This window comes from Pyxicephalus adspersus, chromosome 3 (assembly GCF_032062135.1).
Source record: "Pyxicephalus adspersus chromosome 3, UCB_Pads_2.0, whole genome shotgun sequence".
In the NCBI taxonomy this organism is placed as follows: domain Eukaryota; kingdom Metazoa; phylum Chordata; class Amphibia; order Anura; family Pyxicephalidae; genus Pyxicephalus; species Pyxicephalus adspersus.
Window position 1 is genome coordinate 43,300,869 of NC_092860.1, and position 13,158 is coordinate 43,314,026.

A 13,158-nucleotide genomic window follows, 5' to 3' on the forward strand; every position below is an offset into this window, starting at 1 on the left:
AAGATATAGGTTTACTTTATTGTAGACTTCTACAGAAGCATTGCCTTTATCTTGCTCACTCACCAGTTTGTACATATCTGGAAGTACCTGGTATTTTCTTTGGCAAGGGTAGAAAAGAAAGGAAGTGTTTATTGTTGGGGAATAGAGACATTAAAGCAATGTCTGAGTGGACAAAACACTGAGTTTACCATACATGTTACATTCTGAATGTTCTTTGCATCTACCAATAACTATGTACTGTCCTATTTAGTTGCATACAAATTTAAAGGACTGTTTAGGTATGCACTAATATTACATGTTTTTGGTAAATCTAAGGATTCTATCATTAGGTACCCATTTTTACAATTCATAGTGTGGAACAAAGAATGAGCTCCTCTGTTGCAGGAAGCAATGGCAACACTTTGCATTTGAGTAGGTTGCATCTGTAGTGAGAATCCGGCTGTGTATGGCTAGTGTAAAGGAGAGGCTAAAAAAGAAATATATTTGAATTCCCAGGCTTTGAAGCAGATTTTTGTTTCACTTGCCTCAGTAGAAACAGTGTAACATGCTTTGTCCCAGCTGTCAGAAAAAGACATATATCGGCTATATTCTTAAACCTAGCTATTGTTGGGGAATAAAAGCTGTCCACGAGCTTCTTGTAAGTTCCTTTGAACAGTTTGTATACCGCTCTGACACTCCTTTTATTCATGCAGCGTTTCACGGTTTTGGAGTATTTGATGCTCTGCCAAGTCTTGGCCAGCATAAAAAACTGATAAATTAAAAACATAAAGAGGGTAATGTATAAAAATTGGCTTAAAAGACTTTTTCTTGTTGTCTATAACTTCTAGTATTTTCAGTGCACATTAAAAAAAATTACAGATTGTGATTGGTCACTATTGGCAACAAGAAATGTTTCTTTAACACACTTTTCATACATCAACCCCTTTGAAGTGCACAGCAAACTGTCCTTTTATATCTCATCAAACAAAATAGAAACAAAAGAATGAACTGAGGCTTAGTTATAGCAAATGGCATCTAGGTGTTACTCAATATTGCTTTTTACATTTTTGAGGTTTTTCTTTTCTCTGATGGCTGTCAATTGGCATTTTAAGGGTAAAGAGTTAGCAAGGGCTCAACAGGCACTTTATTTGTTGAAGTGGTAGCAAGCCTTATCATTTTACAGCATTTGAGGCTTTTGAGGCAATATACCTAGATACTAAGATTTGAGGGTATACATTTAAAAACCTAAAAGTCTATCGAGGGAGCAGAGGTTAGATTTGCATATTGGCGGTGTTATATGTTGATGCAGGGATGCATAACTCTGAAAGAACCCTCTTTAAGCAGTGACATAATGCTGTTGGAATATATTTCATTAAACTATTATCTATGATTCCAGATAAAACTTGGAATGACACATGAATGCCATAGCATCACCGAGTCCTGGATAAATAATAAATGGTGCTCGTTGTAAGGCTTTTGATTTTCAGGTCTAATTGAAGAGAATTGTGGAGGCACAGCACTGTGCATACTCCCAATAGATCCAATTACTCCAGTGCACAGGTATAGTGTAGCTGGGCTGATTAAATTGATTGTCACCAAAAATGTATATTTCCCAAATGATGCTCATTTAATGTGTTTTTAAAAAGAAATATATGTAAAAATATCTGCCTTACTTATTTTTACTTTAGTTGCTTTAAAGTAAACTTGTCGTGAGCAAAACCTGGGGCTACCATGGCTGAAAAATGCTGTTTTTCCTTAGGGTCAGTAAAACTAGTCACTATTCTTTTCCGTTAGGGAATGAGACTGCTTTCCCCGTTTTTTTTAAATGAGTGAAAATTACCTATTGTGGCAAGATGACCTAAAAAAAAAAAAAAAGATGATTTCACGTACATGGCATGAATTTTAAGACCTGAATTTTGACATGTTAAACAACAAAACAGAATACTCTGGATTTTCTGTCTTCCTCTGTCTGCTCTGTATTTTGCTATGTATATTGTAAAGTGATTGCCAGAAAAAATGCTCAGAAAAGCCTTGGTTTAGTCTGGTAATAACGTATGTGCTTAGCTGTTGAAGGCAAGGAATCAAATATTGGAGTATTTAGAGGGCTGCACAGTTTCCTGCCTAGCAACTAGGATCCATTGTGTTGTAGGATGGAGATCAAACGCTCCCTTGGTCACTGCAGAAAATAATAGGATCCTTAAATATAAACTCGGCACTGGTGAACAGGGCTTATAGGTATGAGAACAAAACTTCTCTATTGGCCTTCTATGTAAAGGAAAATGTTGTTTATTTATTTTTAAGTGCAACACCTTCTTTAAAAAAAAAAAAAAAAAATGTGCAGCACCTTACCTTTGTCTTGATCGCCTAGAAGGAGCACCCAGAGCCTCCCGGGATGCGTGACGTTGGTATTCTGGGAGGCTTTGGGTGCTCCTCCTGCACATGCCCTAATCTCAGACTTGCCCAGAAGGGCATTTTCTCTATTAAGGAAAAGAGCTGCTGACCTCAGGCAAGCGCAGTGAGATGAGCTCTTCTTTTTTTTTCCCCCCCCTTACAGCGGGCTTTGTCACCCGCTCTTATTCCTGTGCAGTGTGAGATCAGGTGACGTGCCAAGACCGAGGAAGAAGAAGGAAGTGAAGAATGAAGATTGTGGCGCCCAGTGCTTTCTCAGCGCCGGGATTAAGATGAGTTTCAGGACGCAACGCAGGACTAGATCGCAGGAAGGACTAGGTTGAGGGACCTGCAGGATAAAGAGAAGTGTATTTTTTTTTCCGGTTCACTTCCACTTTAAAGTTGAACTTGAGCCTAACATTCAGTCAGTATGGGTTCTTCTCCTGTGCTATAAAATGACTCTAACTATACTAATTATTTCACTGTTTAGAGTAAGCAGCTTCAAATATGCATTAGAAGCAACTGCAAGTCACTTAGCGCCTACCCCATTTCCTAGCTAAAGAGAATCTAGCTTGATGTAGCCCTTTTTCCCCAAGTGCTTGGGTCCACTCATTTAATGTCATGGGGACATGTGATAAGCATCACATGTGGGTATAACCAAAACTTCCTAGTTTTCAGGAAGCCAAATACAGCCTGCTACTATACCCCCTACCTGCTCTCACCTGGATTGCAGGTAGGTATTCATGGTTTTGCTGGTTCGTAATCGGTAATGTAATGAATATGGAAAGGTTTTATTTCACTAGTATTTTCATAGGGGTGGAAAGGCAGAACCAAGGAAAGCAAATTTGCAAATTTTATTTCAGCTTTAAATTTCTTAGCGGGGAAAATAATTGTAAAGTCAACCAGTACCTCATGCAGGGCTGTGTAGTTAAGATTTTATGTTTCCTTGTTCAAAAAACTAATCATCATTATTCAGTTTCAGTGTCTTATTGACAAAGTGTTCAGCTGTGCAATGCTTCTGGAGCATATAATTTCACAGCACTAAGCCTAGGGGTAATGAATATGAAGCTAGATGGTTTCCACATCCTAAAGTGTAATACTTGGGGATTTGGCAGCTGTATTTAACAGCATTCAAATAAGGACACCAGTGCCTTAAAGGAAGAAAAGTGTTTAATTCCTCCTTTAGCACCCTTAACACCTCTTTTCAGTTTAAGGAATTCCTCACACATTTTGACTATTTTTTTCTAATGTGGCAAGTTTATTGAAACTACATGTTTTGAATATTCTTAGTTTACACCAGCCTTTCTCAAGATTTTTATTATGGGGGGAACCCTTGAAAAAAAACTGCATTGTCCAGGAACTCCTGACAATAATGCCACACATACAGATAACAAGAAAGATTTTGTGTCTTGAGTAACTGACTTCAAATCGCTCATTGTTCAAAAAACTCCAGGCAACCCCTAGAAGAACCTTTGGTTGGGAAACACTGGTTTACACTATAAATCATCATGATTTCAGTTTTCCATTCTTTTTAAACACTGTAACAATGTGCATAGATAGCATTCCTAGTTTTTTAGTGCACACCTATTTCTTTTAAAGGCAAATGTACAGAATTATGGTATACTACAGGGTGCATCCATTCCAAAATTCCTGTCATGCAGATTAATGACTTAGGTTTTTGTAATTTCTAGCCAGTGTTAGGTGTTCTTGGCTTTATTTTATATGTTCTTCTCTATGTATTTACATTCTGTTTAACAAGACCTGTTTACTGACTCAAAACTGCAATTTAGACATTCGGGTGAGTTAGGGAAATGATGCTCCAGTCTGTTTTTATGAGACAAACAAAGATACAAAGCATATTATGTGTTATTTCTTTTGCTTAACCCATAATACTCTGGCAATACTTAGTCATATAGTAAATGTTTATAAAAAAGTTTAAACAGATTATATGCATATAGACACCTTGTCAGTCACTCACTCCTCAGAGCTGGTTCCTAAGGTAGTAGTGTCTGCACATTTCACAGCCCACCATCTAGCTTCCAGATTCAATTTAAATTGAAAGCGCCAATTTTGGTTTTCAACTGCTGATACTGTTTGGTGTTGTCATAGCCATTTAGTAGTTCTCCTTCTCTCTAATGTATACATTAAACAAGATATCCATATAATGATAAATAAAGGACACTGCAACCTGTTGCTTTCATAGTTTAAGCAAAAGCTGATCTACTCTGAATATGAGTAATGGCTGTCCTTCCTAGATCTCCTGCTTGTATTTGTCAAGATGTCACTTGTTTCTTTATAATGCGGCTGTAAATTCCTCCAAGTCTGGCAGAAACAATAAAGTACAAAACCAGAGGTCAAGAGCTTTTATCATTCTCACCAGAGGCCAGACTGGGAATTTACAGGTTATGGTTATTTACCTTTGTGTATCTAGCCATGTTTCCTCAACCTAGACTTCACACAACTGTCTGGACCTAATAATATTTACTTGTGTGCTCCTTTGGTGTAACCTCTAAAAACTTCTCGCTGTGAATAAGAACTGCCTGGAGTCTCACATCTGTAGCTTAAATCGTTTTTAAGCTGAAAGTATACTGTATTTATACTAAAATGCCCTTTCTTTTCATTGACGTATGGTTTATAGATCCTAGAAGTAAAAAGCCCAATTAAACAGAGCAAGTCTGAAAAACAAGGAAAAAATGGTGACTGCGATAAGGTAAATATATCTTTTGAAGTTTTTTTTGGGGGGATGGGGGAGGGGGATGATGTTTTTTAGTGTATTTGCATGATCCATATAACTACTTGTTCTATATATCGACTGTTGTTGGCCAAAAAAAAAGAACTCCAACCAAAATTTTGAATTGGTCTTTTAAATGAATTGTACAGTTCCTGTTTCTTGCCTTCTTCACTTTAATATACAAATAACATACGGTGTCTTTACCTGAAGGCAAGGTAAAGGTTGAGATCTGGTTGCTGCATGACAGAAAGTAAACAAGGTAGTTGTTGTAACCCTTCTGCTACCCAACTGACTTCTATTGGACATGTGGACTTATAAAATGTATTTGACCAATTAGGAAATCGCATGCCAGGGTTCCTGATGACCTAGATTCCCCTTACCTAATTCTTCATGGAAAGTTACAGCAGCAGTTCAATAACAATACATGAGTGTAAATATGTGTGTGTGTGGTGACGTCTCCTAATATAGTTGTGATATATACCATTCCATACATTCAAATACAGTCATAAATAGAGAAATAGATAACACAGACCACATATTAACACAACTCATGAATATTTGTTCCAGCCTTCTGGGCAGTCTCAAACTCCAAAATAGCATTAACTCTGTTAGGTAGGATAGATAAAATGACATATATTCTGCCCTTCACTTCACCTTCAGTTACGTACAAAAGCATGATATCATATAAAATTTTAGGTTTCTAATATTTTCCACTGTTTTTTCCTGAGATATGTGAGTAATATTTAACATTTTTGCTCTCTTCTTACAGGCATACCTGGATGAATTAGTTGAGCTCCATAGGCGATTAATGACTTTAAGAGAAAGACACATACTTCAGCAGGTAAGCTATTAGTCTATGTAAGAATGCCAATGAAATATAGAACAGATAATTTATCAGTATTATTATAACTGCTCTGTTGCATTAGGCTAAGTTGACCACTAACATCCTATTGTTACAAGAAAGAAAATCAGTAAAATGTATACCTTTTTAATAAACTGTATTAATTGCATTAATACATTTTCCAGATACCTGTTTTTTCTATAGAGATTATTAGAATCAATTAGAATTATTCTTCTAATAACCTCTACAAACAAGATAGCCATGTGGACTGGTCAGAATGGTGACCTGGTTTATAGGACTAACACTCCTACTGTTTGTATTATATGAATATAGTATATTTATGGTATACAAAGAAATGCAATGTCATGGGAAAGGTGCATTACCGAAGGGTAATAATTGAATGTACTTAATTTCAAGGCAGAGGTATACCAAAACTTGTAATTTAGACACAAAAAAAATATACCTTGTGAACAGATATCCAAAATGTTCATACAAATTCTTCTTGCCATATTTTCTCAAAATTTACAATCTACAATTGATCCTGATGTTAATTTTATCAGTGTGTAATTGTAAAAAGGATCAAAGTTGTTCTAAGTTTATAGAATTTACAAATACATGCAATAAAACCAGCAACCTGAAAATAAATTCATGAGCAAGCAAATATGATTTGAAACTTTTACTTTCTTTAATTCAATTGCTAATTAGACTTTATAAAATTCTGGTGGTCATTTAGGTTCAGTTCCTCTTTAAGTGTAGGCAGCTAGTGGTCCTGTCTCATAGGTATCCCTTTTGATAAGTAATGTAGACAATCATAGTAATGGGCTCAGAGGAATGTGCAGGAGCAGGAGGTAAACTGGCAAGCTTGGACACTACTAGGGTATCAAATTATTTTAGGATTAAGGCATAACAGAGGACGCCGCAGGGTCTCTGTAATTGCATGCACTATATACTTTGTAGCAGCATTTTTTTATCTGGGTTACAAAACCAAGATTTACACATTCAGCTATATGCTTTACTATTTTGTTGGATGCCTTTTAAAAACCTAAATCAGCAAATGTTTGAATTACACATTACAGATTTTCCTAAGGTTCCTCATTCTAATGACAGTGATCCCTTGATTGTAGATTGTAAAAGTCGCAGAATACTGTGCTAAATCTTTTTTTTTTTTATTTTTTACTTCTTTGTGATATCTTTATGCGTCACATAGTTACAGACCTTATTGTTTAAAAGAACCATAAGGTCTGTAACTATGTAAAGATTACAGATAACCAAAAAGTAAAACAAAAAATGCATGAAGGAAAGATCTCCAGGTGCTGTGAAAAGCCTTTGGGGATAGAAGTACAGATTTCTTGTTGACAGGCAGAGAGAAAATCCCTTCCACTGGCCTGTAGACACAAGTTTATATGGTTGTTTCCAGATTACAGTCATTGAGAATTAAAGTAAACTAATGGCACATGTAGATTTAATGAGCTGTATCATGACAAAGGACATTTTTAAACAAACTGACAGGCATGGTTTCTATTATTTCTGTTTTAATGTACTTTAAAATAATTGCAAATCTACTTTTGTTTAAAGGAGATAGCACATCTTACATTATAGGAAGACATGGTTTATATTGTTTGAGTTTTATCTCAAAGGATTCCACATTTCCTAGTGCCCTACAACTGGTGCATAATGTTTTGTTATCAGTGTGTACAGTTACCAATGCAAATTTACTACAAAAAAAATAAAAAAATAAACCCGTTTAAGCAAAACTGAAAAAAATGCTTAAATTATTTTCCTAATTTCAAAGCTAAACACAACTATAGCCTCTCTGTGAATGCAAAGACCAATTATGAAACTTGCGTTTAGACGAGTTTGGAGGGATTAGAGTTTTCATCACTTTTTTATTTGATTGCTATGTATATGTGGAAATGAATCCTTTTTTTTAATGTGCCCAATAGAACAGTAAGTGAGGAAAATCTTACCAGTTTATTATATATCCTATATTATGCATATAGTAAAGCAAAATGTAAGAAAGGCTAGCCTCTATCTTGTCCTATTAAGGACTTTGTTTTCTCATTGTAAAAATCATTATGCCTTTGGTGTCATGGATGATTGCCAAGTGTAAATATGTGTTCTTACAGAGACATAGTAAATACAATTGTCGGCCAAAGTATTTTAGGTAGGTTAGCAGAGCTTGTCTAAAAACTGTTTGCCAATAAACTTTAGTCTCATAATGAAGATTATAAGAAGTAGAGAGTCAAGGTACTTGTTGTAACAGTATAAGCTGCAAATAATCTCAACTGAATGTCTGGGCCTATTAGTACCATGTCCAGTTCTAAATAGGTTGGTATAACAAGGATTCTATCATCGAGGACCGGATAGAATGTGTATTTAAAAATTATCTTGTCCTTTAAATCTTTGTCTATAGGGCCAATTGGTTCCTGTTTTCTCGGATTGTATGGTGTGCACATGGCTTACTTATACAGGCATTCTCTTTGATCTAACATTCTTCTTGGCATGTTGCTTTCAGGTTACTTTCTGTCCTAAGAACTAAGAATGTTTTTTATTTCCCCAATAAAGCATATTGCATGTATATGTGTTTGTGAAATAGACTGGATTCAATTTATGTCTGTTTAAAGCAATTTGTAAGGTTTTTTGTGAGGAACCACTGCTTTCATGTTTGATAGCTTTTTTTGATGATCAGAGACTTTGTCCCATAAGAAATTTAGGAAACATTTCAATAAAGCAAAGCATTAAAGAAAACACTCCCTTTTTATGATGCTTGTTATGCTTTTAAATTCGTATTCCTAAAGTAAACTTGTCACAATCCTGACTAATTTTTTTGTGCACATGTGATAAGGAAATGTATAAGAAGTAAATGTTAGGGTGTGCATATTTTAGATACCTAAATTTTTGGATCTGCTGATTTTTTCCATATGCAGTATATACTCAAGGTCACCTCTTCATATGGTTTTCAATAATCCAGGATTTAATGCCCAGTATTTTGACAGGCTTACCTACAGCAAATCAACTATGAGATGTCTAGTAAGCAAAGTAATGGCTCACCAAAACTGTGCATAACCCAATAGCCCAATAGGCAAAGTTCACAAATTACTGTCCTCGGCTTGTTAACATGACAAAGATGTTGATATACACTCTCCAGGGTAAAGTTAAGTACTAGAAGACTAGAAAAATTATAAGCTGAACAGACACTATTCTAGTCTGTAATGCATAGAATGGGTATTACTGTCTTGCTTTTGAAATTGCTGCAGTATTTTACTTTATTCTGGAAAGTGTAGATCAACTTATTTACCATAATAAAGCTTTAAAACATGTTTGCTGCTAATGCTGACCCTCTTGTTTGATTACTTAGTCCCTGGCAGTAGGCAGTTAAAGATGTTCTAACTTTGTGGACAATATTAAAGGAAGAAAACCTGTGTGTGTGTATGTGTATAAAAAAAAAAAATATATATATATATATATATATATATATATATATATATATATATATATATATATTGTGTGTGTAATATGTAGAACCTAAAATGTAAAGCTAAGAATCATACATTCAGGCATTCTGTAGGTGCTTTGTGCAGTCAATAGTTGGGGACACTTTTCTACCAGCTACATTTCTCTTTTTGTTACTATGTTCCTGGTGTTAGTGAAATGAAAGGGTTGGTGGGCATGCTAATTGTTCTTAACTGCAATAAATATTATTTTACTATTCGTTAAATTTGCACAATGTTTGTTAATTTAATTATCTGCACTTCACACAGTTTGTTAATACTCTACCTACTAATCATTAGATTAGACACATTAAATTATATTATTTGGAATAACATATTATATGTTAGTTAATACCATGTGTTTTTTTTAATACTAAAAGTATAAATAGTAACTGTGGTATGTTAAAAAAAAAAAAACATTAATTGTCATTTTTTTCTTACGCTCAAAAGGCTCCTGGACAAATAAATATACCTTTTTAAAATTCTTTTTTTTTGTTTTTTTTTTCTTTTTATAAGTTATTCAAATACTAATGTTTTTTGTATATGGCCTAATTTATTTTTTTAGATTGTGAATCTTATAGAAGAAACTGGGCACTTCCACATCACAAACACAACCTTTGACTTTGATCTTTGTTCCCTTGATAAAACTACAGTTCGCAAACTACAGAGCTACTTGGAGACATCTGGGGCATCCTGAAAGTATGAGATGGACCTGCCTTTTGTGGACAGTTAGACAGGAGTCAGTACAACTGAACTGCTTGTATTCATTCAAGATGTTAGAAATGGATCTGTTACTCTAAAGAGCGACGAGAAACAAAAACATCTTTGGATGGTTCTCCTCTTTCTAGTTGTTTTTTTTTTTTTTATGCCCAAAGGGGAAAATGATGAACCACAATGAAAAAAAAAATCATCGTGCATATTAACTATACATTTTTTGGAGATTAAACCTGGAAAGCCTTGAAAAAGAAGACATAGACAACTTGACTTATTTCATTAACTAATGTGCTCAGGATCATGTGTTGCCATATGACGCACTTATGTTGAGCACACACTGCCTTACTACGTGACTGATCTATTTATTACCACATATCTAGGTTCCAAACATCAGAATGGGAATGACACTACCACATGCTACAAGGTCCAGTTCACCCATCCAAAAATACACACTCCGCTCTTAGAGCTGGACTGCCATCAGAAACATAGTGATGACTTTATTCATAAGGACATTTCTCAGCTTACACAGCAAATACTTGGTTTCTTTTTCCACTGGTATGTTACATGTACTGGTAGACACAAATAGGAAGACCCAAAAGTGGACCAAGCTCGGTTTTGTCACTGTAAGCCCTGTTTGATTTAGGATTCTTGTTTCCATAATGCCACCATAAGGATCTTCCATGAATGCACCCAAACACCATTATGTGACTTGTAGCCTTACTAAGTGAAATCATAGGATGTCCAGATACAAGAATAGGTGTTGATCTGAATCCTAGTAATGTTTATCTACTTTATGTGCTTGTGTCTCTAAATGTGATCTATTTCTCTCCCTGTCTCTCATATATATATATATTATATATATATATATAAAATTTGTTTACAAACGTAGGGGCAGCCTACAGTTTTTGTTGAAAAGGACCTTGACTCTCCATTCTTAAGAAATGGTGTAGAAATTCCTTAATTTGGGACTATTTATTACATTTTCGCTGTCTATAGTTGACAGTTGTGTTAATTATTGCTACCATGGATGAAATGGCATTTAATATTATAGGTTTTTTCCATATGTTCATCTATTTGTTTATGGTCACTAATGTTAATGTTTTTCTATTGAGAAATTAAATTTCCTTTCCTTTAAAGAAAGTCTTATACAGTACTCTCTTGGGATCAGTTCTTTTGTACCTTTTTGGATTAGTTTCTGGAATCCATGATAATGTTTACATAAAATGTGCAAACAATAAGATGCTGGTGTTTGTGTGTTAAAAGTAAACACAAGTTGCTTTATTTGCTTTAATATAGTCCCATCAAACCATTCCTGTTATGAAACCATTTAGACTGGAATGAATGTGATGCTTTACAATTACCATGTGCAGTAACAAAACAAGCAACTGTGTTCAGCTAGATTGCACTTAGTGAAGCTGCTATTACCTGAATCATTATACTCGGTTTCACTATGATTAAAATGCCCTTCTCATTATAGACATACACGGCAAAAGGCTCACCTTTTCTAAATTTTCATAGGACATGTAAGGGTTTCAACCTAAGTAAGGTTTAACTCTTTTGTCTAGGGTCCTACTCTGGAAATTTCCATTCATGTCTATTACTGATTATAGCATCATGGTTAGAATAGGAAATACGAGAAAAGCCCCAAAGAGGACACAAATGACAAAAGAGGAAACCTTTTTTTCCCAGTAAGATGTGAAAGGCCTGAACCTTCTTCACCTTCAGCAATCTTGGAGATTTTTACTGCTTGTCCCCTTTACCAGGTCAGCAAGCTGACAACAATAACAACCTGATTGGTGTTATAACCACTTTCCACAGGAAAGTACTTTTAACTTATTACTACTAACCCTATTGTTCCATAAAGGGCAGAATTACACCTGCTGGGGCTCGAGCGATCCCACATGGCTTCCCTCTCGGACACTTGCAACACAGCACTGGTTCTTAAAGAACATTCACAATTTTTCAAACATCCCATAACATTTTGATTAAATAATTCTACATTCAAGTTCAACATTAATATTAGTGATGGATGTTGAAAGCGAAGACCTTTCACAACTAGATGTACTTTTAAAACAAAACTTTTATAATGTCCACCAGATTCACTAGTAACCTTCAAAGAAAATAAAACTTATCGTGTGAACCTCTGTAAGGACAATATGGAAAATAGTGAATTGGCTATAACTGCACATTTTTTTTTCTATTTGCCTTTGTGACCTAGTGCTACTATTACAATGACTTAATCACTTTTATGAATTACAAAGTCATTTGTTATGACATGTTGCCTACAATTGTGTTTCTACTGTTGTTCAATGCTCCATCCAGTCTATATATCCTCGCAATCTAACTAGTTGTGTGCCACTATGTGACAAGTGGCACACAACTAGTTAGTTAGTGTTTACTTGGTTACCATATATTTTAGTGTGGTATTTTTTTTCCAAACATGTTTTTGATATCTTTGCATTTATTTCAGCCCAAAGAGTTAATATTTTGTATTTTTTTCCCTACTTTTACATGTATGTTTTACCATGGAAGGACTTGAGTTGCTTCCTGAACAAGTGTACTTTCCAGTAATGTTATGACTCTTTAGGATGATTGGCATGAAGCATACTTGAAGCATTTTGTTGTACAGTCTACTTCTCAATGTGCAATTTATATCAAGGAAACCGAAAAAATTTAAAAATGGTGCGTGTGTTGTTTCTTGTTTCCCGTTCATTTGGTTATGTTTGATCTGTATGGATTTATCCAAACATTCTAGCATATCACTAACTGGTACACAATCTACATGGTCATGGTGCAGTTTGTCATTATTAAATCAATGTGGATGTACTATATGGTGCATAATTACAGTTAACCATTTTGTGTTTTGTGAATCAGGTCATATCATATATACATAGGTGTAACTGTATCCTATAATGAACTTATATGTAAGATGTTTTAAGCTACGTACACACTTCCAATTATTATCGTTGGAAAACGAACGACGAACGTTCATGCACGATATATATGAACGATCG

At 34.9% G+C, this 13,158-nt stretch overlaps 1 protein-coding gene across 4 annotated transcripts in view; it reads left to right on the plus strand.

The window, feature by feature from the left end:
• The window catches only part of MLLT3 (MLLT3 super elongation complex subunit), a 133,178-nt gene extending 120,354 nt beyond the window's left edge, over positions 1-12,824 (plus strand). For all 4 annotated transcript variants that reach the window (XM_072404377.1, XM_072404374.1, XM_072404375.1 and 1 more), the window contains exons 10-12: positions 5,006-5,077; positions 5,868-5,939; positions 9,996-12,824. In XM_072404377.1, coding sequence (XP_072260478.1) covers positions 5,006-5,077; positions 5,868-5,939; positions 9,996-10,127 — 276 coding nt within the window. In that variant the 3' untranslated portion in view covers positions 10,128-12,824. The remainder of the gene's footprint in view (positions 1-5,005; positions 5,078-5,867; positions 5,940-9,995) is intronic.
• Positions 12,825-13,158: the final 334 nt, after the last annotated feature.